This window comes from Plutella xylostella, chromosome 13 (genome assembly GCF_932276165.1).
Source record: "Plutella xylostella chromosome 13, ilPluXylo3.1, whole genome shotgun sequence".
Taxonomy (NCBI): domain Eukaryota; kingdom Metazoa; phylum Arthropoda; class Insecta; order Lepidoptera; family Plutellidae; genus Plutella; species Plutella xylostella.
Genome location: NC_063993.1, coordinates 2,106,262 through 2,126,295, shown reverse-complemented (window position 1 = coordinate 2,126,295; position 20,034 = coordinate 2,106,262). Strand labels below are relative to the sequence as shown.

At 43.6% G+C, this 20,034-nt stretch overlaps 2 protein-coding genes across 11 annotated transcripts in view; both read right to left on the bottom strand.

Annotated features, from left to right (window-relative positions):
* The window catches only part of LOC105392978 (phosphatidylinositol 4-phosphate 3-kinase C2 domain-containing subunit alpha), a 46,007-nt gene extending 28,847 nt beyond the window's left edge, over window positions 1-17,160 (bottom strand). For 4 of the 8 annotated variants that reach the window (XM_048625143.1, XM_048625147.1, XM_048625145.1 and 1 more), the window contains exons 1-18: window positions 16,789-17,159; window positions 14,775-14,889; window positions 14,346-14,459; window positions 13,384-13,993; window positions 12,744-12,909; window positions 12,096-12,277; window positions 11,008-11,098; window positions 10,446-10,589; window positions 9,954-10,039; window positions 9,418-9,652; window positions 8,149-8,228; window positions 7,682-7,771; window positions 5,162-5,369; window positions 4,602-4,708; window positions 4,095-4,192; window positions 3,493-3,690; window positions 2,926-3,044; window positions 2,133-2,296 (exon numbers count right to left, since the gene is read on the bottom strand). In XM_048625143.1, coding sequence (XP_048481100.1) covers window positions 2,133-2,296; window positions 2,926-3,044; window positions 3,493-3,690; window positions 4,095-4,192; window positions 4,602-4,708; window positions 5,162-5,369; window positions 7,682-7,771; window positions 8,149-8,228; window positions 9,418-9,652; window positions 9,954-10,039; window positions 10,446-10,589; window positions 11,008-11,098; window positions 12,096-12,277; window positions 12,744-12,909; window positions 13,384-13,993; window positions 14,346-14,459; window positions 14,775-14,889; window positions 16,789-16,903 — 2,922 coding nt within the window. In that variant the 5' untranslated portion in view covers window positions 16,904-17,159. Of the gene's footprint in view, window positions 1-2,132; window positions 2,297-2,925; window positions 3,045-3,492; window positions 3,691-4,094; window positions 4,193-4,601; window positions 4,709-5,161; window positions 5,370-7,681; window positions 7,772-8,058; window positions 8,229-9,417; window positions 9,653-9,953; window positions 10,040-10,445; window positions 10,590-11,007; window positions 11,099-12,095; window positions 12,278-12,743; window positions 12,910-13,383; window positions 13,994-14,345; window positions 14,460-14,774; window positions 14,890-16,788 lie in introns of all 8 variants that reach the window. The other 4 variants (XM_048625150.1, XM_048625144.1, XM_048625149.1 and 1 more) reach the window with 3 other exon arrangements.
* Window positions 17,161-17,479: 319 nt separating this feature from the next.
* Window positions 17,480-18,680, bottom strand: LOC119692263 (protein SON). 3 transcript variants are annotated; one of them, XM_038112183.2, is made up of 3 exons: window positions 18,349-18,680; window positions 17,979-18,141; window positions 17,480-17,889 (listed from the first exon to the last, which is right to left on the bottom strand). In XM_038112183.2, exons 2-3 carry the CDS (start codon window positions 18,081-18,083, stop codon window positions 17,542-17,544), a joined length of 453 nt encoding a protein of 150 aa, XP_037968111.1. In that variant the 5' UTR covers window positions 18,084-18,141; window positions 18,349-18,680; the 3' UTR covers window positions 17,480-17,541. The 3 variants fall into 3 exon arrangements, with proteins under 3 accessions (XP_037968111.1, XP_037968109.1, XP_037968110.1); XM_038112181.2 differs by having other exon boundaries at window positions 17,979-18,102; window positions 18,349-18,676; XM_038112182.2 differs by having other exon boundaries at window positions 17,979-18,087; window positions 18,349-18,676.
* Between the last annotated feature and the right edge of the window lie 1,354 nt (window positions 18,681-20,034).

Sequence of the window (20,034 nt, the reverse complement as noted above, 5' to 3'; positions counted from 1 at the left end):
GGGATGAACTAAACCAGTGGGCGAGAACCTCCAAACAGAAGGCAGACGCATTCGCTGCACACCTCGCTGCAGTGTTCGTACCAAATCGGCCGGACCCCAGTCATGACGATCGCATCATAAATGAAACACTGAGCCATGAATTCCAACTCGAGCTACCAGTCAAGTCAGCTACTCCCTCCGAAGTAAGGAAAGAAATACGGAGACTGGAAAACGGGAAAGCACCAGGTTACGACCTCATTGACAAAAAAGTCCTTCTAGAGCTGCCTAAAAAGGCCATTGTATTCTTGACAGTGCTATTCAACAGAATATTCTATTTGGAATACTTCCCTAACCACTGGAAAGTATCTCAAATCATTATGATACACAAATATGGAAAACCAGAAGATCAAGCTGCATCATACAGACCTATAAGCCTGCTGCCTATTATGTCTAAACTCCTGGAAAAGCTGATACTATCTAGAATAAGACCAATACTAGAAGGAAAAATTGTCCCGGAGCATCAATTTGGTTTTCGCCAACGCCACTCTACGCTGGAACAAGTGCATCGAGTGTGTGACAAAATAAGGAAATCACTAGAGCAAAGGGAATATTGTTCGTCTGCATTCCTAGATATCCAGCAAGCATTCGATAGAGTGTGGCACAAGGGCTTGCTATGCAAAATAAAGATGATGCTTCCACATAACTTTTTTGGCCTCCTGGAATCTTACCTGTCAGATAGATTGTTCCAGGTTAGAGAGTCTGATTGCACGTCAGAATTCTACGAACTAAAAGCCGGTGTTCCCCAAGGATCAGTACTTGGCCCCGTGCTCTACACAATTTACACAGCTGATCTGCCTGAAACACCTGGAGTCACTACAGCAACATTTGCAGATGACACTGCCCTGTTAGCGAGTGACCGAGACCCCATTGTTGCATCAGAAAAACTGCAAGAAGCACTGGACAGTATTGACCTGTGGCTTAAAACATGGAGGATTAGTGCAAGCGCGTCCAAATCCACTCACGTAACTTTCACTCTTCGAAAAGAAAACTGCCCACCAGTCTCTCTTGGAAACCAGATACTTCCTCACAAAGATAGTGTTAAATACCTAGGAATGCAACTGGACCGTAAGCTACTATGGAATAAACACATAAAAGCCAAAAGGGATGAGGTGAACAAAAAATTTAAAAGCCTATACTGGCTACTTGGCAAGAACTCTAAGCTGTCCTTGGATAATAAACTCCTTGTGTATAACACTATCATCAAGCCGATATGGACCTATGGGATACAGCTGTGGGGCTCTGCTTCAATATCCAATATCAACATCATACAACGAGCCCAAAATGCTATCCTAAAGAGTGTGTCAAATGCACCCTGGTTTTTGACTACAAATGAGCTGCATGATAATCTTCAAATGACTACAGTGAAAGAGGAAATAAAGAGATTTGAAAAGTCATACAAGGATCGGCTAGTGAACCATCCAAACCCACTGGCTACACAACTTCTCCAGCCAAGCTACACAAAGCGCCTAAAACGACGATGCATATTAAATATAAAAGAAAGGCAGTAGCCTAATAAACAAATGAAGTTTTCCTTGATGAAGGACTACTTCAATACAGTGAGTTTATGGACAACTCATCTGCTTATAACCAAGGGGTTGATTGCAGATAACATTACAAAAAAAAAAAAAATGCCGGTCCATGAGCCCGAACAGCCTGTTTATATTTATTTACAACATAACCTTAATTTTACATGTAAATCGGGAGGTGTTGCCTCTGTGATGGCTACCGAACGACTGAGCACCGGCCGCCTGGCCTTTATAGGGAAAAATCACCTGCACAGTGACCGATAGTTTCATGACTTCAATATGCTATTTTATCATGACGCTTTAGAATGGTGGCTTATAACAAAAATAAATTTTAACCATAATTAACACCATAGTTGCCATTGCCACCGACAGGAAGAAAAATAAGAATATTCGAACTCCAAACTAGAATGAAACTAGATCATTATTGTAGGTTACCTCGCGACACTCAGTGGGCATCTTCTGATAAGGCCCCTGCTCTATCAGATGCAGCAGCTGACACTGGGTAATTTTGTCTATGTTGTTTGTGTAAGAATAAAGAACATCTTATCTTATCATTATTGAACTTACCTCACGGCACTCAGTGGGCATCTTCTGATAAGGCCCCTGTTCTATCAGATGCAGCAACTGACACTGGGTATGGGCGTCGAGAGAGTCGAAGGCGGGCGGCGGCGGGGCGGGCGGGGCGGGGGGGCAGTGCCAGCGGACGCCGTTGTGCGCGTATAGGGGTATCTCTGTGGAGTGAGAGGGGGATTATAGTACCGTAGTGACTAGGACTAAGGGGTTATTAGTACTTAGCAGAGTGCATGTGCGCTAACCTGAACTGTACCAGGTAGCGTTGGTCAGTATACTTATAGCTATCAGGTTCCGCTACCCTCATTGTTTATTATCATACAAATAATGTCTTCTTAGTGGTTTAGGGTAGAGCAAAAATGGAACGCGACAAAAACCACGCGACGCCATTGTTGCGAGCGTTACACCTCTAATAGGGCAAAAGGCCGAGCTAATAAGTTTCTGTAACCATAAACACACTCATGTATATCCCATTCCACGGGGAAATACATCTGACAGGACCTTTATTACATTTGAATAAGGGTAGTTTTTGATTGTATCTGATGTCTTTCCGCGTGGAATGGGATATACATACATCCTAACTAATATTATAAATGCGAAAGTAACTGTGTCTGTCTGTCTGTCTGTCTGTCTGTTACTCTTTCACGCCAAAACTACTGAACGGATTTGAATAAAATTTGGTATACACACGGTCTAGACCCTGGGAAAGAACATAGGCTACTTTTTATCCGGGAATTCCCACGGGAAAGCTTTTTAAGGCGAAGCGAAGCGCGCGGGAACAGCTAGTTACCTATATTAACGAGGGGGTGAGGCCCGGGGGGTGCGTGGTACAGCGGGGGGGCGGGTCCCAGGCGCTTGTCGGCGGAGCGCGGCCACAGCGGGAGCAGGTAGCTGCCTGATGCCAGCATACTGTAAATGATACAATAGTTTGATTAAGTTGGTATTAAGAACGCAGATGTAGCATACAATGGCATGCGTTGTTACGTTGCGGCAACGGCAATGGAGTCTCGCCCTTACAGATAAAGATAAAGCAACATTTAGACACGTACGTATTTCATTTATTTTACACAGTTATTAGTTCATTTGCAGGACGATCAAGGAGCAACTATGTGGTAATGAGGTATGGTGTCAGATGAGGTCCAAAGGTGAAAGATATTGTTATTTAGTAAGTAGTTCCATCGAAGCGCTAATAAATCGAATATACAATATAGTAAAATCGCCTAGAAGGGCCAGCACGGGGCGCAATTAAGACGTGACAAAAGTTTTGCATCGCGCAGCCTCAAGAGCGAGCGCGACTGAAAACTTTTGTCACGTCTTAAATGCGCCCCTAATCATTTAGTATCTACAACACACTCACAGGTCATGATGAAACATCGGCAGCGCCGCCCAGCCCAGCTCCGTCTGTTCGTACTGGGCGGATTGCTCGCCCGACTGGTCGGCGGACTGGTCGCTCGACTGGTCGCCGGACTGGTCGCGCCGGGAGCGCCCGATGAGGGTGAGGACGAGGCGGGACTCGCGCGGGAGACTGCTAATAGGCACGTCTTCTAGGTTTAACCTGAAGGGATCGATTTGAGCATGTTAGTATAAGTGCCGAAAAGTGGTGAAAATTACGCCATTGCGATGTCATTAATACAAGTCAATTTGTTGTTTATTAGACCTACAATTCGTCAATTTCAAATCGGTAGTCATAATATTAGTCTGCTGGTGAATGGCATACAGGCCCACTACCAGTTTTATATGAATCATTAATGTCAAGACCTTATAATGCTCGGGGAAGAATAATATAAAAAATTGGGTGGGTAATTCGACCGTACTCAGTCAGCTATCAAAATATGTAAAACGGATGTAGCGAATAGCGTTGTGGCGCTCCTAGAGAAAGACTGATTACAGGCTGATGATGTTTTTTTTAAAAATTTATTTATTTATCTTAACATACTTGATGATGATGATTGTACTGACCAGGTGTCGGCGATGATCCTCGGGTAGAAGCCGCCCTGGTCCAGCTGGCAGGGCTGTGTCGACGCCACGCGCGATATGGCACGCGTGCCGTGGAATATCTGACAATGTACACAGACAAATACATTGATAAAAATATACATATCTAATGTAACAAAAGTGGTAAAGTAGGTCGAAAGGGGTTAACTTGGAGGTCATTCTAAACAATAAATATTTTTTTTTTGTTCAACGAAATTACAATATTCGTGAAGTAGGGGTCAAGCTGGGTATTCCCAAGTTAGTAAACACTGACGATTCTTGTCAACAATCTTTTTAGGAGTGTTGAGTCAGTGACTCGCCAGTGCCAGAACGCCTAGCACGGGGCGCAACATGCGCACGTCAAGACCTGCCAAAAGTTTTCCGTCGCTCTCGAAGCCGCCCGAGAGCGCCCGACGGAAAACTTTTGTCACGTCTCGACGTGCGCGTCTTGCGCCCCATGCTAGGCCTTCACAAACAGTCACAATGCCTCACCTGCGCCAGGAACAGATGCTCCTCATGCTGCAGACACGGCGGGATGGAGTGGACCGCCTCTATGCACACCAGAGTGCTCTCGTGCACCGTGTTACTGGGGACCGCGTCTGTTGAGACGGAAATGATAGATCATTTAAACAATATTATAATAATAGAAGCGGTTGCCGGTGAGGTGCGCATCGCCATTAAAAAACCGTGGGAATTAATAGTTACGCATCTGAGGAGACGGAGATCATAGCTGTTGCCAAAGAGATGCGCTTTGCCTTAAAAAAAACCTGTAGGAATTAATAGTTACATTATACATATGTGTGCTCCTGAGATGTCACTGTAGTTTACGAAGAACGTAGTATCGAAGCGATCGCGTTACATTTAACGTACCGATTGAATGACAGCTCTCCTTCGTAAAAGCTAGAATAACCACCCAGGAATTGTATAGTCACCCCGTTATATGACACATTTTCTGCATACGTCGTCGACATTCCTATTTTTTTAAAGACTAGCTTAAAATCTGTTTTAACATTGCTGACGTTTTGAAACGAGTAACATATAAGCACACTCACTAGCTGGATCCAACTGCGTATAATACGGCGGCTCGGCCAATCTAAAATCAGTGATATGCGAGCGCGCATGCAACGCCAGCAGGCCTCGCACGGCGTCACGCAGCTTACTGGCGGCGGCGGCGACCGCCTCGCGCGCCGTGCTAGACCGCAGACGGACTGACGCGTAGTCGCCTCGCTCGGAGATTACTTCGGGGGTTAGGGATGTGCCCTGTGGGGGAAAAGGTGTATGATTAGGTTTGTTGAGTATGAGATAATACAAACTTTTCTGAACGTAGCTGTAGCTAGTAGTCGTTCTAGAGTGTCCAGATAAAGGTCATGTCTTATAGACCGTTTCACCGAATACGACATCTGTCAAAACTCTTATTACATTCGAATCGTTTTTGTTTGTGTCAGATGTCTTATTTGATGAAACGCTGTATAAGAGATTCATTCACTCTAGTAGATTCATACAAGGTTTTTAGCGGCACGGCATGAGTGACATCTCCCTATGAGCGCCTTCACATGAAATCGCCAGCAAACGGCAAGCGTGCCGTTAGTCGGCTTTAACTCAGTGTTGCAAGTCATCCGCCAATGTAGCTCAGTCGGGTAAGCACCCGCTTCTCACGCCTGAGATGCGGGTTCGAATCCCGGCGCTGACATGTACGAATGAGTTATTTTAACTTAATCTCTAATCTTTTATCTCACGGAACTCTGACAGTTATCAATTTTTGACATGTCAGAGATCACAAACCTTTTTTGGCTGGGTACTTTTTTCAATACGAGTCTGAATATCAGTTGTATCCGGACAATTTTCTATACCTATTATATTTTTAAATATTTAGAATGATGGTCTTTACGTTAGGCGCTAAAGAACCACGAGGACGCTTCTTACTGGGAGAGAGAAAGTCTGACTCTTGTGCTCTGTCAGATGGGGCCGCTTCCTGGGAAGGGCCAGGTTGTGGCTCCATAACGTTTATAAAAATCAACAAACTATCACAACGCGAATGGTCAACGATAAGAAACCGGCCAAGTGCCAGTTGGACTCGAGCACTGAGAGTTCCATACAAGTCTACTTACCTGAGATATTTTTCCTTTTAATTTCATCATTATGTACGTACATCTATATGAAATATTAGCTTGATATCTTTAACCGTTTCTGAGAAAAAGGGTGGTGACAGACAGACGGACAACAATAAGGGTTCCTTTTTCCTTTTCAGGTACGGAATTCTAAAAAAGAATAGTAACAATCGGATCAATCGTTTCCGAGATATTCGTGGACAAACATACATACCAACAAACATATAAACATACTTATACAATAAAAAAAACATATTTGTTTATTAGGCTTAATGGATTGTCATATGTTAATATGGTGCAGTTCCCTATATACCGAACATATTATGTACTTACCGAATTGAGAATCTTTTATTTGAAATCGATTAAAAAGGTTTGTTATCCCTGAATTTAGTGGCAAGTGATGCCATGCTAAAGAATAAAATAAAGTAATTAAAATTAATTCGATACAATGGTCGTGAGTCGTGATTTTACTTAATATTATTAATGCGAAAGTTTGTGAGTATGTGTGTATGCATGTATGTGTGTACCTTTGTTACTTCTTCACGTCAAAACAACTAAACCGATTTTAATGAAATTTGGAATGGAGTTAGCTGACACCCTGGATTAACACATAATAGCTTATGTGTTAATCCAGGGAACTCCGCGATAAAAAGTAGCCTTTTTATCGCGGAATTCCCACGGGAAAACTAATTAAGGTGAAGCGAAGCTCGTGGCAACAGCTAGTATTGAAATATTTGTTATTTTTGTATTACCTACTTCACTTGAGCAAGTAAATATTTAGATTTGTGTTTTTCTATGAAAACATTAAAAAAAATATTGCCCTTAAATGGATCCTAATTTTACCTTTTTTCGGTGAAGAGCTTTTTTAGTGGTATGACTGATGAAATGTCAGAATTCCGCGGAATCAAAAATTAGAGTATAAGTACAATGTATACCATCGCTCTTACGGTGAAGGAAAACATCGTGAGGAAACCTGCATATCTAGATCTAGCACATCTACATATGTGAACCCACCAACCCGCAGTGGACCAGCGTGGTGGGAAAATGGTACAAGCTTAGGAAGGCAGTTTAGACCTTGGGGATATGTACAACGGTTCCATTCGAGAGAGCCAGGTGCAGGTACTTACACCCCCACAGAGAATAGAATAGAATAGACAAGTGACATACGTTGTTGGCGGCCGCGTGTGCGAGGGCCTGCAGGTCGTCATCTCTACACACGTCGTCATCTCTACACAAGTCGTCATATGTACATACGTTGTTGGCGGCCGCGTGCGCGAACGCCTGCAGCGCGCGGGTGACATCCGCCTATGTTTGGCCTGTCAACCTAATGTGAAGCCACCTATCTAAATGTAGCGTGTGGAGACAAGTACCATATTACAGGCTCTGCCTAGTTTGGGGTCGGATAGCCGTGTGCGAGATGTCCCCACATATTATATTATTATATTATATTATTAAGTGACATACGTTGTTGGCGGCGGCGTGTGCGAACGCCTGTAACGCGCGCGTCACGTGCAGCGGCTCGGCGCCCGCCAGCGCCACCACCGCCTTGACCGCCTTGACGACCGAATGGCGTAGTGGTTAGTGACCCTGACTACTGAGCCGAAGGTCCCGGGTTCGAGTCCCGGCTGTGGCAGATATTTGTTTAAACACATTTGTACTCGGGTGTTGGGTGTTGATATTTATATTTAGTATCTATCTATCTATGTATTTGTGTAGATATATCAGCTGTCCGACACCCATAACACAGGTTCTGCCTAGCTTGGGGTCGGATGGCCGTGTGTGTTATGTTATCACATATTTATTATTTATTTATCTCTACACACGTCGTCATCTGTACATACGTTGTTGGCGGCGGCGTGCGCGAACGCCTGTAACGCGCGCGTCACGTGCAGCGGCTCGGCTCCCGCCAGCGCCACCACCGCCTTGACCGCCTGCAGCGCCGCGCCCGCCGGGCACGACCCCTCCGCGCCCGCCACGCCCACGCAGCGGGATAGCTCGCCCTCGAGGGTTTCTGGAAGAATAGAATAGAATATTTATTCAGAAAATACTTAATGCTAAATATGATTTACAATAATAGGTCAACTCTTGGAAGAGAGAGTTATAGATAGATAGATAGATGAAGCGTTTATATCAAAATAACCTTCCACCCAAAGGTTGTCTGGAAGAACTCGCTTTAAGTTTTTTGTAATTTTGTATAATAAAGAATATCTATTCTATTTCATTGGCGAGCACGCGCCCTCCGCGCCCTCGAGGGTCTCTGGAAGGGAGAGCAGTTAATACCGTAAGTAATAGTGTGTAATGAAAAACGCGAGATGGGCCCTTAGTGCCCGCCACGCCCACGCAGCGGGAGAGCTCGCCCTCGAGGGTCTCTGGAAGAGGAAGTGATATGTAAGAAGGGAGAGCATGCGGTGCCGTAAGTAATAGTGTGTAATGAAGAACGCGAGATGGGCCTTCCCCCTTAATGCCCACAACCCCCACGTAATGGGAAAGCTTCCAGCGTCTTTGGAAGGGAGACCAGATAATTGATAAATAATGCGTTGTTGTTGTTCTACTTACTGCCAGTTTCAATACTCTATCTAACGATAGCTTGTCAGTAGCTATCTAACGATTATAACACATAATAAAAAAATATAACTATAAACAAACAAAAAACCCGACTGCACGTTAAAAAGATGAAAACAAGCCCCAATGTTAATGGAAAGTATCGCAGGCGGGGACCAGCAGAGGGTAAATGGTGACATTTAGCTGTGTGGCGGTACAGTTGGAAGTTGGTCCCCTAACCTTCCACCCAAAGGTTGTCTGGAAGAACTCGCTTTAAGCGATAAGACCGCCATTTGTACATATATGTGTTAGATTAAGTTTTTTGTATTTTTTTATAATAAAGAATATCTATTCTATTTCATTGGTTCCACAACATACACAACAAATTATTATTGCAGAAGAAGATAAACATAATACTGTAAGAAGGGAGAGCATGCGATTCCGTAAGTAATAGTGTGTAATTAGTTTATTACTTAGGTAATATGGTGGTTCAATGCACTAGGCTTTAAATGTCTCTGGAAGATAGAGCAGACAGGGCCGTAAGTATTATAGTAGATACGGAAACCTAATTAGTTGCCAGCTTTATTTCTGTATACGGCCTTAGTTAATTACACCATAAGAGATGACCTAATACCTTAAAATACCAACCCAACACTCACCCAACAATATAGACAAGTTATCGAACGTCAGCACAGGCGTCCCCACATTAGGCATCAGATCATCAAGTGTAATATGCTGCGCCATAGCGTCGTCCCGCTCTGTCCTGGCCAGTTCCCTGTCGATAGAAGAGTGCAGACAGAGTCGCACGTCCTTCTCTAGGCGGACGCATTCTCGCACGTAGTCGTATTCGCTTAGGGATGACCCTGGTTGGAGGTACTCGTTGGCTCCCCATACCTGTGAGGGGGTAAGGGGTGAGAACTAGATTGAAATATTTTTTTAACGTTTCGATTACGAACACAAAGGGAGTATTTCTTAAAAAAAAATAAGTTACGGTTAAAATATGGGCAAACCAAGGTAGGTTTTTAACAAAATTATTTACCTTTACTTTAGTAGAATTCATCTTTAGGCCAATGTAAGAATTATATAAATAACAATCGTTACATATTCATAAATGGAAGGTTCCATTTGAATGTCGTGAGCTGTCATTCTTCTGACAAACAATAAGAACAAAAATGTAATCACAGTTAAAACTTACTCTCAGCATGAAATTAGACATGTCCGTGACCTCTTCGTCCAGGGAGCAAACCACCGTCAGAATGACGTGGTCCACCGTCGATTCCACTGAAAACAATGATTATTTTTAGTATTATTTAATTTTAACGAATTTTTACATGCTGCTTTCTTATACTTTTCGGAACAAAAACAAGTAAATTTGATATCATGCTGCATGAGTGAACCACGGGTGTTATTGTAATATTTTTTTTGTACTTTAATGTTATCCGTATGGCCTGGATGCCTAAGAAGGTCAATTAGAAGAACAACTAGCAGCTTATGGCATTTAGTGTAATTTTCTGCTCTAGATGAAAGCAGAGATAAGAGCGTAAAATGGCGTCGCTTCATGTGAGATTCGTGTACAAAGGTGAAAGTTATTTAGCATAAAATCGATCATTATAGCACCAATAAAATCGTTTTAGCTCCATAGACGATAGCGATATAGATAGTTTTGTGACAAAAAGGCGAACCATACCGTCGGAAGTGAATGCGATGGGCTCCTGGGTTCCTTCAGGGTGCACTTGCAGCTTGATGCTGGTGTTGGCGGGGTAGCGCGAGTCCGACCGCCCGGCGACCACGTAGCCCGGATTGGTCGCAGTGTCGGAGTAGGGGAACTCTTCTGTGGGTGGGAGTAATGATTAATTGTTAGTAAAAATAAGGTGGTGAAGTAAATGGATTGTAATACTGTGTCCGAGTAGATCAAAATAATTCTTCGGTACAACACTAAGGAGCAAGGTTAATTGTTGATTAATTTGGGCCGCATACAGACAAAATGTTGACACCGGTCAGCGCCTGTATACGGCCTAAGATGCCAAAATAGAGTATGTTTGAAATAAGGTTATGAGATGGAAGGATGCCATGTCACTATATTTGTATAGTGACATGGCACCCTTCCATCTCATAAAACGAGAGTAAAAAGCAATCTAGTAGAACCCATTAAATTGACCTTAGGTACTCTGTTCTGTTATGTTTCTTGCATCTGCTCGAAGACAGATTTTTTATATTTATTGATTTACCAAAACACACAATGAACTTACTTCTGACGTCGAGCACCATTTTCAAAAACGCCTTATGTTCACTGTCATACGTCTTTTCTGTCACCTTCACTATACAGTCGTACAGCTTATTCTGGAAAATAAAAACATCAACTATTATTCAACAATAACTATAATAAACTCCCTGTACATTGTAAAATATAACATGAGCCTTATGACAGCTGTAAAATCCCCACAGTTTATTTGTAATGTTTTCGTTTTCACGGGAAAATTAGGTTCATTTACCTGGCATAAGCATCGGTCAATCAAACGTCATATGTATGTCGCAGGCATCTGGTTTAATCTCCTATTTGATTGAACCACTAGCCCGTTCATTGGATGGCGCTATTCAGTTGTATGACTAGGCCGAACGTTGATTGTACAAGCGTCACAAAACGTCCAACTAGTTAGCTGACTTAAAATCAGTCAGGTGGTGAATAAAACAAATATGGCGTCGAACAGCTAACAGCTGACACAAAAAGCACCTATATTGATAGTTTTTTGCAAATAAATTAACTTTAAAGTGCGTAATTTGTGTTAAAATAGTGTGACAACACGGATTTACCTATTATTACGCCGTGGGCGGATAGTTTCAAAGAAAAAAATGTGGCGAAGCTGGATAATTATGAACAATAATATGAAAGTACGTTTATTGTTATTGTTTAGTTAATTTGTGAGATAAAAGCTTTGTAACAAAGTCTTTTTGTTGACTCTTGTCTGGTCATGTTCACCCTAACCAGACATTACAAAGTTGCTATACTATATCCCATTCAACGACTTCATTGAATGACGTTCAGTCAAGACGTCGAACGTTACAATCAACGACTTGACGCGTTGTCCTTTAGTCATACAACTGAATAGCGCCATCAAATGAACGGGCTAGTGGTTCAATCAAACAGGAGATTAAACCAGATGCCTGCGACATGTATAATTGCCAGTTTCAATACTCTATCTATCGATAACTGATAGTTACTTTCATACGATTACGACACATATAAAGTTGCATTTTGACAAAATCGTATGAAAGTAACGGTCAGCTATCGGTAGATAGAGTATTGAAACTGGTAGTTAAACAAGCTATAGACACTCACAGTGGCGGCCCTGGGCTGGGTCTTGGGCGGCGGCGATCGCAGTATCGCCGTCTCCCTCTGCCCCACGGCCGCGTACACCGGCGCCTCGCGTATCTCCGTCTCACCGTACAGGAAGTCAAGTGGGTCGTACTCTTCATACACGCTTGAACACTCGCTCGGGGCCATGTAGATGCTTTGGGTAGCTGGAATTAGGGTTTTGGGGCGTTAGTGTGTGGGGTGTGGTTTGAAAGTAGGGGTTGTCAGGTTTAAATTATTTTGTGTATAATCTTTAGATTTTAATTTCATTTGCTATTTCTTGAATGGATAATACGTAGAATATGTGGCCTATTGAGAGAAAACTACCACAGTAGGCCACGAACAGGTTCCGTATTCAAACTAAGTGAGCTTACATAAAGAATCGGGTTCCCTGTATCTACCCGTACCGGTAACTTGAAAGCGCTCACTGAGAGGTTTAAAACCGGTAAATGCTCTAGCAGAAAGATAAACAGCAGGTTACCGGTACGGGGAGATATAGGGAACCCAGTCTCTATGTAAGCACCCTAAGGCAGTGTCCCTGCTATCACATCCAAACTGCTACCCGAAACAATGACGAAAATTTCTCCATTAAATCCCGTAGTAGACCCAAAGTGCCCCTACTCCGACACTCACCGCTACTATCCTGCTCAGTGAGCAGCGGGTCGAAGGCCTCCAGCACAGACACCCGCACACTCCCCGCGCCCCCCGCGCCCCCCGCGCCGCCCCCGCGACCGAAGTCGATGAGGTTGTGCGAGCGGAGGATAGGCAGGCTGCCTAGTGCGTCCGCTGACTCGTTGGACTGAAAGTTAAACACGGATTTATAGTATTTATTATTGTGATATATTGTTGTATAGAGGGCCAATCTTGGAGTACCAAGCGGTTGTAGACCAGTTGGAGCGATAAAGTCTGCGCCAATTACAGGCAGGCGTTTGGGGAGCGACTGCGCAGGATAGACCAGTGGCGACTTCTTGTGTCTGAGGCCAAGATCCACTTCGGGTCGCTGAGCCAGCGGAGTAAGTATTTTTTAGTAGCTCAGGGGTAGCTGGATTGAGATCTGGCTCTTGTCGGTGTAATGTTAAGTTAACTAGCAAGGGTTATTGTATCTCAATAGTATATTTGAAAAACTTTCTGCGATTCTAGGTAAGATGGTCGTTACAGATTCGATACCTGTCATTGGCACTTCTCTACATATACTTAATGCAAACTCTACCGTGACCGGATTCGACTGTAATTACCATTCTTCTCTCGGATAAAACAAAATATTTCAACTTACAGCGATACTGACTTCAGAAGACTTTCTCGAGCTGTTGCTTTCGACGGAGTCCCTCGCCGCTTCCGGTTTAACCGGCGGGGCCACGTTGTTAATAGCAGCGGGAGCTGCAGGGGGCGCTTGCACCGGCCCGGGTGTCAGCTGACCCGGCCCGGATGAGACCTGACTCAGCCCGGGTGTGCCCAGACTTTGCCCGGGCGTAACCGGGTACGTATGCGCTTGCGGCAGTTGTGGGTACAACGAGGGACGAATGGGTCGTGATATCATATTAGTAGTATTGTACTGGTATTGCGGCGCCGGCGGCGGATACCCCTGGTAGGGGGCCGGCGACGCCAGCCGCGTCAGAGTATACGGAGGGGGGTACACAGGGGACGCCGCAAACCCTGCCTGGTCGGGAGGCATCGCGTTCGGCGGCGGATAGTACTGGTATGGGACAGGACTCGGCATGGGGTAAGGAGTGGGGTAAGGCGTGCTGGCAGCGTACGCTGGGGGGTAAGGAGGGGGGAACGCGTATTGGTAGGGGGGGTACGGCGCCCCCCCGCGCGGGAAGTACTGGTTGTTCATCGGTGATTGGTCGCCTGGGGAGCTAGCAGCATCGTCTTGCAGACTCAATCTGGAATTTTAAAATTGCTTAGTTTATACGTGTTTCGGTCAATCAGCTGTTAAGCTCGGCTTGACTCTATCAGGGTTATCGTCGAATTGATTTCGTATCTTATCTGTGGTCCGATTACTATTTTATTCACTTTTGGAGTTCTCAGAACAAACTGTAGCATGTTTTAATTCACATAGCCTCTTAAATATACCACTGCTGAGCAAAACGGTAACCTATGCTCGCTCCACAGGTCTCTATAGTCGGCGTCGTCGGGTACTGACGCTATCTTTGTCAAACCATGTCGCTGTTATTGCAAAATTAGATTTTCATCTTTAAATCAATGGTATGTAATTTTCTAAACGTTTGTTCTCACTTGTTGATCTGCTCAATGAAGTTGGCGTGCAGGTCGCGGGGCGCCTTGCTGGTGGGGCTGCTGAAGGAGATCAGGTCCGCGTCCACGTCCTTCACCGGACTAGTGCCGGACGATCTGACAACATAGCAGAAGTATGTGTTAGATAATTGTCAAAATTGGTAAAGGGTAAGGTAAAAAAACCATGAAAAAAAGCTCCCGGGGCCGGCAAATCAGAAGCAGTGGAAATTGTATTGGGTTTTGGGAGAATCGGCTCCTAGGACTTGCAGCTTGATACAGACAGTTGCAGCCTTCCATGGAAGTAAACTGGTATTTCGGGCAGTCTGTGTGAGGTCAGACACATACTCCTATGTTACACACACATTCACTTTTTAGCTTCTCCAACATAGGATTTATATAAGTTTGATAAACTATAAAGGTTGACCATCGCACCTGTTGCCTTCACTGGTGCTGTGGTGCAGACGCGGCGGCTTGCGCGGCGGCGGCGGCAGCGCGGGCGGCGGCTCGCGACTGGCGCTGCTGTCTCGACGCTCGGCCGACACGCCTGCCGTTATCATGCAAGATATTAGTTATCTATTGTGTCTATGTAAAGATAAATAAATAAATAAATAAATAAATAAATAAATAAATAAATAAATAAATAAATAAATTGTTGTTGTTTATTCGCAGAAATTTAATACAGTTGAGTGTAAATAAACAAGGTGTAAACTACAATTATTATATGTATTTTATTATAAGGTGCATAATGGTATTTTTGGGTAGGTGCATTATGATATTGGAAGGTCATGGTTGGAAATTGTATCTCTCTCTCTCTCTCTCTAATCCATCTAGAGAATCTTTTGCTTTCACAAAAAAGTTAAACTAATAATGATTAAACATATAAGTAAAGTAGGTATATCACACTATATCAAATTTCTTAAAATAGATAACTTTTATCATTTTAATGCAGCAATTACTTTAATTAAGAGTTATTTCTTAAAGTAATTAAGTAATGTAACTACATTAACGAAGTTCATAATTTAATGGCATAAGGCCTCAGTACATCCATCCACACTATACATTGTACAATAATGAGCAGCAACAGATACGTCCAGTAGATAAGATAAGACTGATAACAGTTTCATCTCACTGCAGGAAGTAAAAGGTTTTTCTTCTAATTAGTGCCATAAGGCATAAATGATTGGGTTCTAAGTAACTTATTTGGTTCTAGAAAAATCTAAAGAGATATAGAATGGATTTCAATAAGTATAGAGCACGATCCATTTTAGAAATTTAGAGTATTAGAAGTTCTAATGTTATGTTACACCATTCATTATTGCATAAGTATAAAACTTCCAGCATTCAGTTAGTTAAAGAACTCACTAAAAGGGAGTGTCCTTTTAGTGAGTTCTCTGAGTGAAAAGTGCCCACTTTTTATCCAAACATAGCTTGCATACCCATATAAATTAATATAGCAATTCTTTTCTCACAAAAAATATAGTCATATATCCAATTATAACAGACACATAACAAACATGCATAGTACTAAATTGCTTCAATATAATTTTAGCTGTATGTGAGCACTATTGTCTTCTACAAACAAAATGTACAGCATTCATGATAGGAAAACATTCATAGATAGAGCACATAATGGGCTGTCGGAGGAACTTCCTACTGGCTTGTTATCAGCTACAGCTGTTCCCATCCACTGACCAGCGAGTAACTAAACTACATTATAATGGCATTTTATACAGGGTATTGGTTTCTATGATCTAGATGTTTCATTTAAAATTTACAGAATACATTATTACTAACAAAATATGTATTATTCCGATTTAAATTAAATCAAGATGAGCTTTTATGGAGATCGCCTGGAAATATTTTTTACACGAAATGATGCCTTTATCATTCAGGTGTTGAAGCTCAGTATTCTTTGTTCTAAACAGTTGTGCTCACATGATAACTGAATGATTGTTTTCATTTATTGTTTGTGTAAATTGACTCGTACAAAAACCAAATTTAGGGCATCAATTGTAGCAAGTCTGCATCATCTTTATTGAAGTGTTAATGACTGCTGTTTCAACATTTATTAACTTTTCAGACAATAAAGGGCCATTCATACTACTTGAACTCATTTCAGTAATACATGCACAATCGCACACACATGCTCACTCCGCAAGGAGTAAGATAGTAAACCTATCTTTAATATAGGGATAAGGATGAAAATATTAATTTTGATAAATCTTCTTACATAATTTGTGGTTAAAACCAAACTTCGCACACATATATACAGTGTAATCAAATGTGTTTCTATGGATTACATTACCCATGCCCAGTCTAAATGCAGTTGCAGGGTATTGCCCTGTAAACTTCAAAACAAACACTTGTAACAGGCTCAGTGTGGTTGAAGCATGAGGCTCAGTGTGGTTGAAGCATGAATGAGGTGGTGGTGGTGGGTGGTACAAACCGGCGCCGCTGGCGAGCTGCTTCTGCCGGCGGAACTGGTCCAGCGCCAGGCTCTCGAGGCTCAGCGCCTGCGCCTTCTCCAGGTCCGCCTGGAACTGCAGCTCGTACTCCGACATCGCGCCGCCTCACACGAACACTCGGGGGTCACCACAACATCACAGTAAACACTCGCTGTCCGCAGCAAGATACGCACCACCACCCAACAACGGAAACTTAGCGATAACGCTGTTTGTTTATTATGTACACATTTTATTGAAGCGGACCGCAGAATCTTTGGTTTAAAATTGACATTGAAGATGAGCAAACAACCAACAAATCAAAAAGAAAATTAGAAAAAATTGCGAAACAAAACTTTTAATATTTTATGAAACTTCATGAAAAAGTGTACTAATCAGGCTAAATTATTTTACTAGTAAAATCATTTAAATTTGGTAGGATAGTACTAGTGTTGGCAACAGATAATTTAGTAATCTGTGAACAATGTGTCAAACGCATTGTCATTTTGAAAGGTTGTAGAAGTTTTAAATTAATATTCTAAGGTTTGAAGAAAGTGCGGCAGTTTTAAACTTTCTCAAAGTACTTAATAATTTTATTTTACTTGTATTTTGACCATGTGTTTTTGTGGAAATTAGCGATGAGCACATTGGATTAGCAGTTTCAAGGTTCCTTCCTGCAGACAAAAACCACCACGGTTTCAAATATAATTTATATTGAATTCACGTATATTTTAATTTGCTAACTATGCACAGAGTTATTAATTATTGTTATACGATCTAGGGTATATGATCTTCTCGCCAGCTTCGGTTACATTGGGTCGTGAGGGGGTGCGGTTGCGGCGGGAGGCGGCGCGGGGCGCGGAGGGCGCGCGGCGGCGGCGCGTTGAGCGGGCGCGGCGCTTGCGCACGGCCAGCGACAGCACGCGGCGCGCAGGGCCCGAGCGCGAGGCGGACCGGCGGCGCGAGCGCGCGCGGCCCCCGCTGCGGCGCCGCTTGGACGGAGCCCGCGCCGCCAACGCGTAGTAGCGAGACACGCGGCTCGCGCGCCGCCGCCTGTACACCGTGCCACGGCGCTTCTTCCTCACGCCTGTCCGGGAATACGGATTCTGTGGACGAAGCAACGATTATAGGTACATAGACTCACGGGTAAAGAGCACCAGAAAAACAAATTAAAAGTAAACTCGTAGAGACTCACAAGTATGACGCTGCCGAGGTAGCGGCTGGCACCGATGCCGCGCTTCGTCCTGCGCAGGCGCCGCACCCGCCGCCGCCGCCCGCCGCCAGACGTGTCCAGCCGCATCGTCCTGAACGAAATGTCACTGACCGATACGTATTGTCGCTCTCATTCAAATGTACACCTAACAGTGTAGGTAGGTACAGAGTTAACCTACAGGGGTTCTCTACCTACAATAAGAAGCTATCTGCATTAGGTCTGCGCTTTTAAAACTTAAGAAATGCACCTAATAGGCCTGAGGATTTCGAAACTCCACTTCATATTATGATACAATGGCATTAATAAATCAGCCAGAGGGTTCTTCAACCTGTATGAAATTAACTGAAAATACCTGATGATATTCCTTCTTTCTGCAACGGTTCCAGAGTTCCACACTGACTTGAAGAGTTTCCTGCGGTCTGTGAAGCTTTCATCACTGTCCACCATGACGGGGGGCTGCGGGGGCGGGGTGAGGGGGGCGGGGGTGAGGCCTGGGGGTCAGTGCTGCGACAGCTCACTGCCTTCCGGAATACACGGGGAAATCATTGTGGCTTATAAAGGGCTATTTTTTTTGTAAACTTCCATTTTGGAGGATGAAATGTGGCTTGAAAATGTGACGGTATGACGGAACGGGGACTGACAGTTGGGGGAAATCTTTGACGTTATTTTACTTTTCATCTTCATCTCATTTTGTTACTGGACAGTTGTTCTTTTTTAGATACTTTGGTGAGGTTTCAATGTGCCCAAACTCCTTGTGGAAATAAAATTATTCTTCCAAGTGTCTCCCTATAATCTCTCAGCCACTCTCAGCAAACCAACCTGTGATTCTCCTCCATTTTGAACAACACGCACTTGGGTTTAATTTTCTCCTCACTTGTTAACTATTACAATATTTATGTATATGTAGGTACCTAAGTAAGTAAGTGCCTAAGTACTTACCAACTACATATTATTATATTTAGCCAAACAATCGGAAACCCAACAAATTGTTTCAAACAGCAGCTATTACACTAATACTCAGTCATTATGACGCCCCCGGGAACGCTAGTCTCGTCACGATGCTAAACGTCGAAGGTTGTAAAAGCTCAACAAGTGCGCCCGTGTTAGCGAGCCAAAGCTCAGTGCGCGGCGAGCTTCCAAACAAAAAGCTCTTGCCACTCGCGGCACATTTCCACTTTCGATTTCAAAGTGATATAAACTTTGTGATGAGTTAAAACACAAAACCTTGATCCTTAGAGGAATTATCTGTAGTTATTGACAAGGAAGAGAGAAAGACGGAGGCCAAGAGAAAGCTATGTAGAACAACTTAAGAGCAAGGCAAAGATCGTGGAAAAAACTGGCTTGTGATACACCGCGGTGGCGGGAACTACACCGACAAGAGCAAGGCTCTTAAATTTAAAAAGAATTGACAAGGTCCTACACTAGCCGAACCAATCACAATGCCGGAGCCCTACGACCCGAGCGCTATGTGGGTCTCCCTCAACTCGCTGGACAGCAACCTGTTCGCGGTCTACCCACGGCTGCTGGCGGCTCTGCTGCTGCAGGAGGAGGCGGCGCGCCAGCCCGGAGACACCAGCGAGGCGGAGCGCCTCGTGCTGCCCAGTGACCGCGAGTGGAGGCTGTCGCAGTACTTCTTCCTCGTAGCCATGCAGAAGCAGCTGGAGACTAGCGAGGCAGAGTGAGTTGGTTTTGGGATGATGGGTTCTTGGATGAGGTTGTGAAAGGTATCTTATTAGGTAGGAGTGGGTCGGTAGCTTATTTTTATTTCTATGTAGTTAAGTAGGTATGCTGTAAAGGAAATTGAGTTAAGTACATAATTGTGTTTTCTTCTTTGCATCCGCAAACTGCGTGATGATTATCCAATATGGAGCAACATTAATAGCACACAAGATTCGACTGACTAAGCAGCTTGCACAGCGCCTCACGCTAATTTTACCAGGATTTGACTAAACTAGACCTTGTGAGTTAATCCAATGGCAAATCGTAATTATTGGTACTTACTCGTTACACGATTTAAAAAGATTGAAAAGTTATTCTA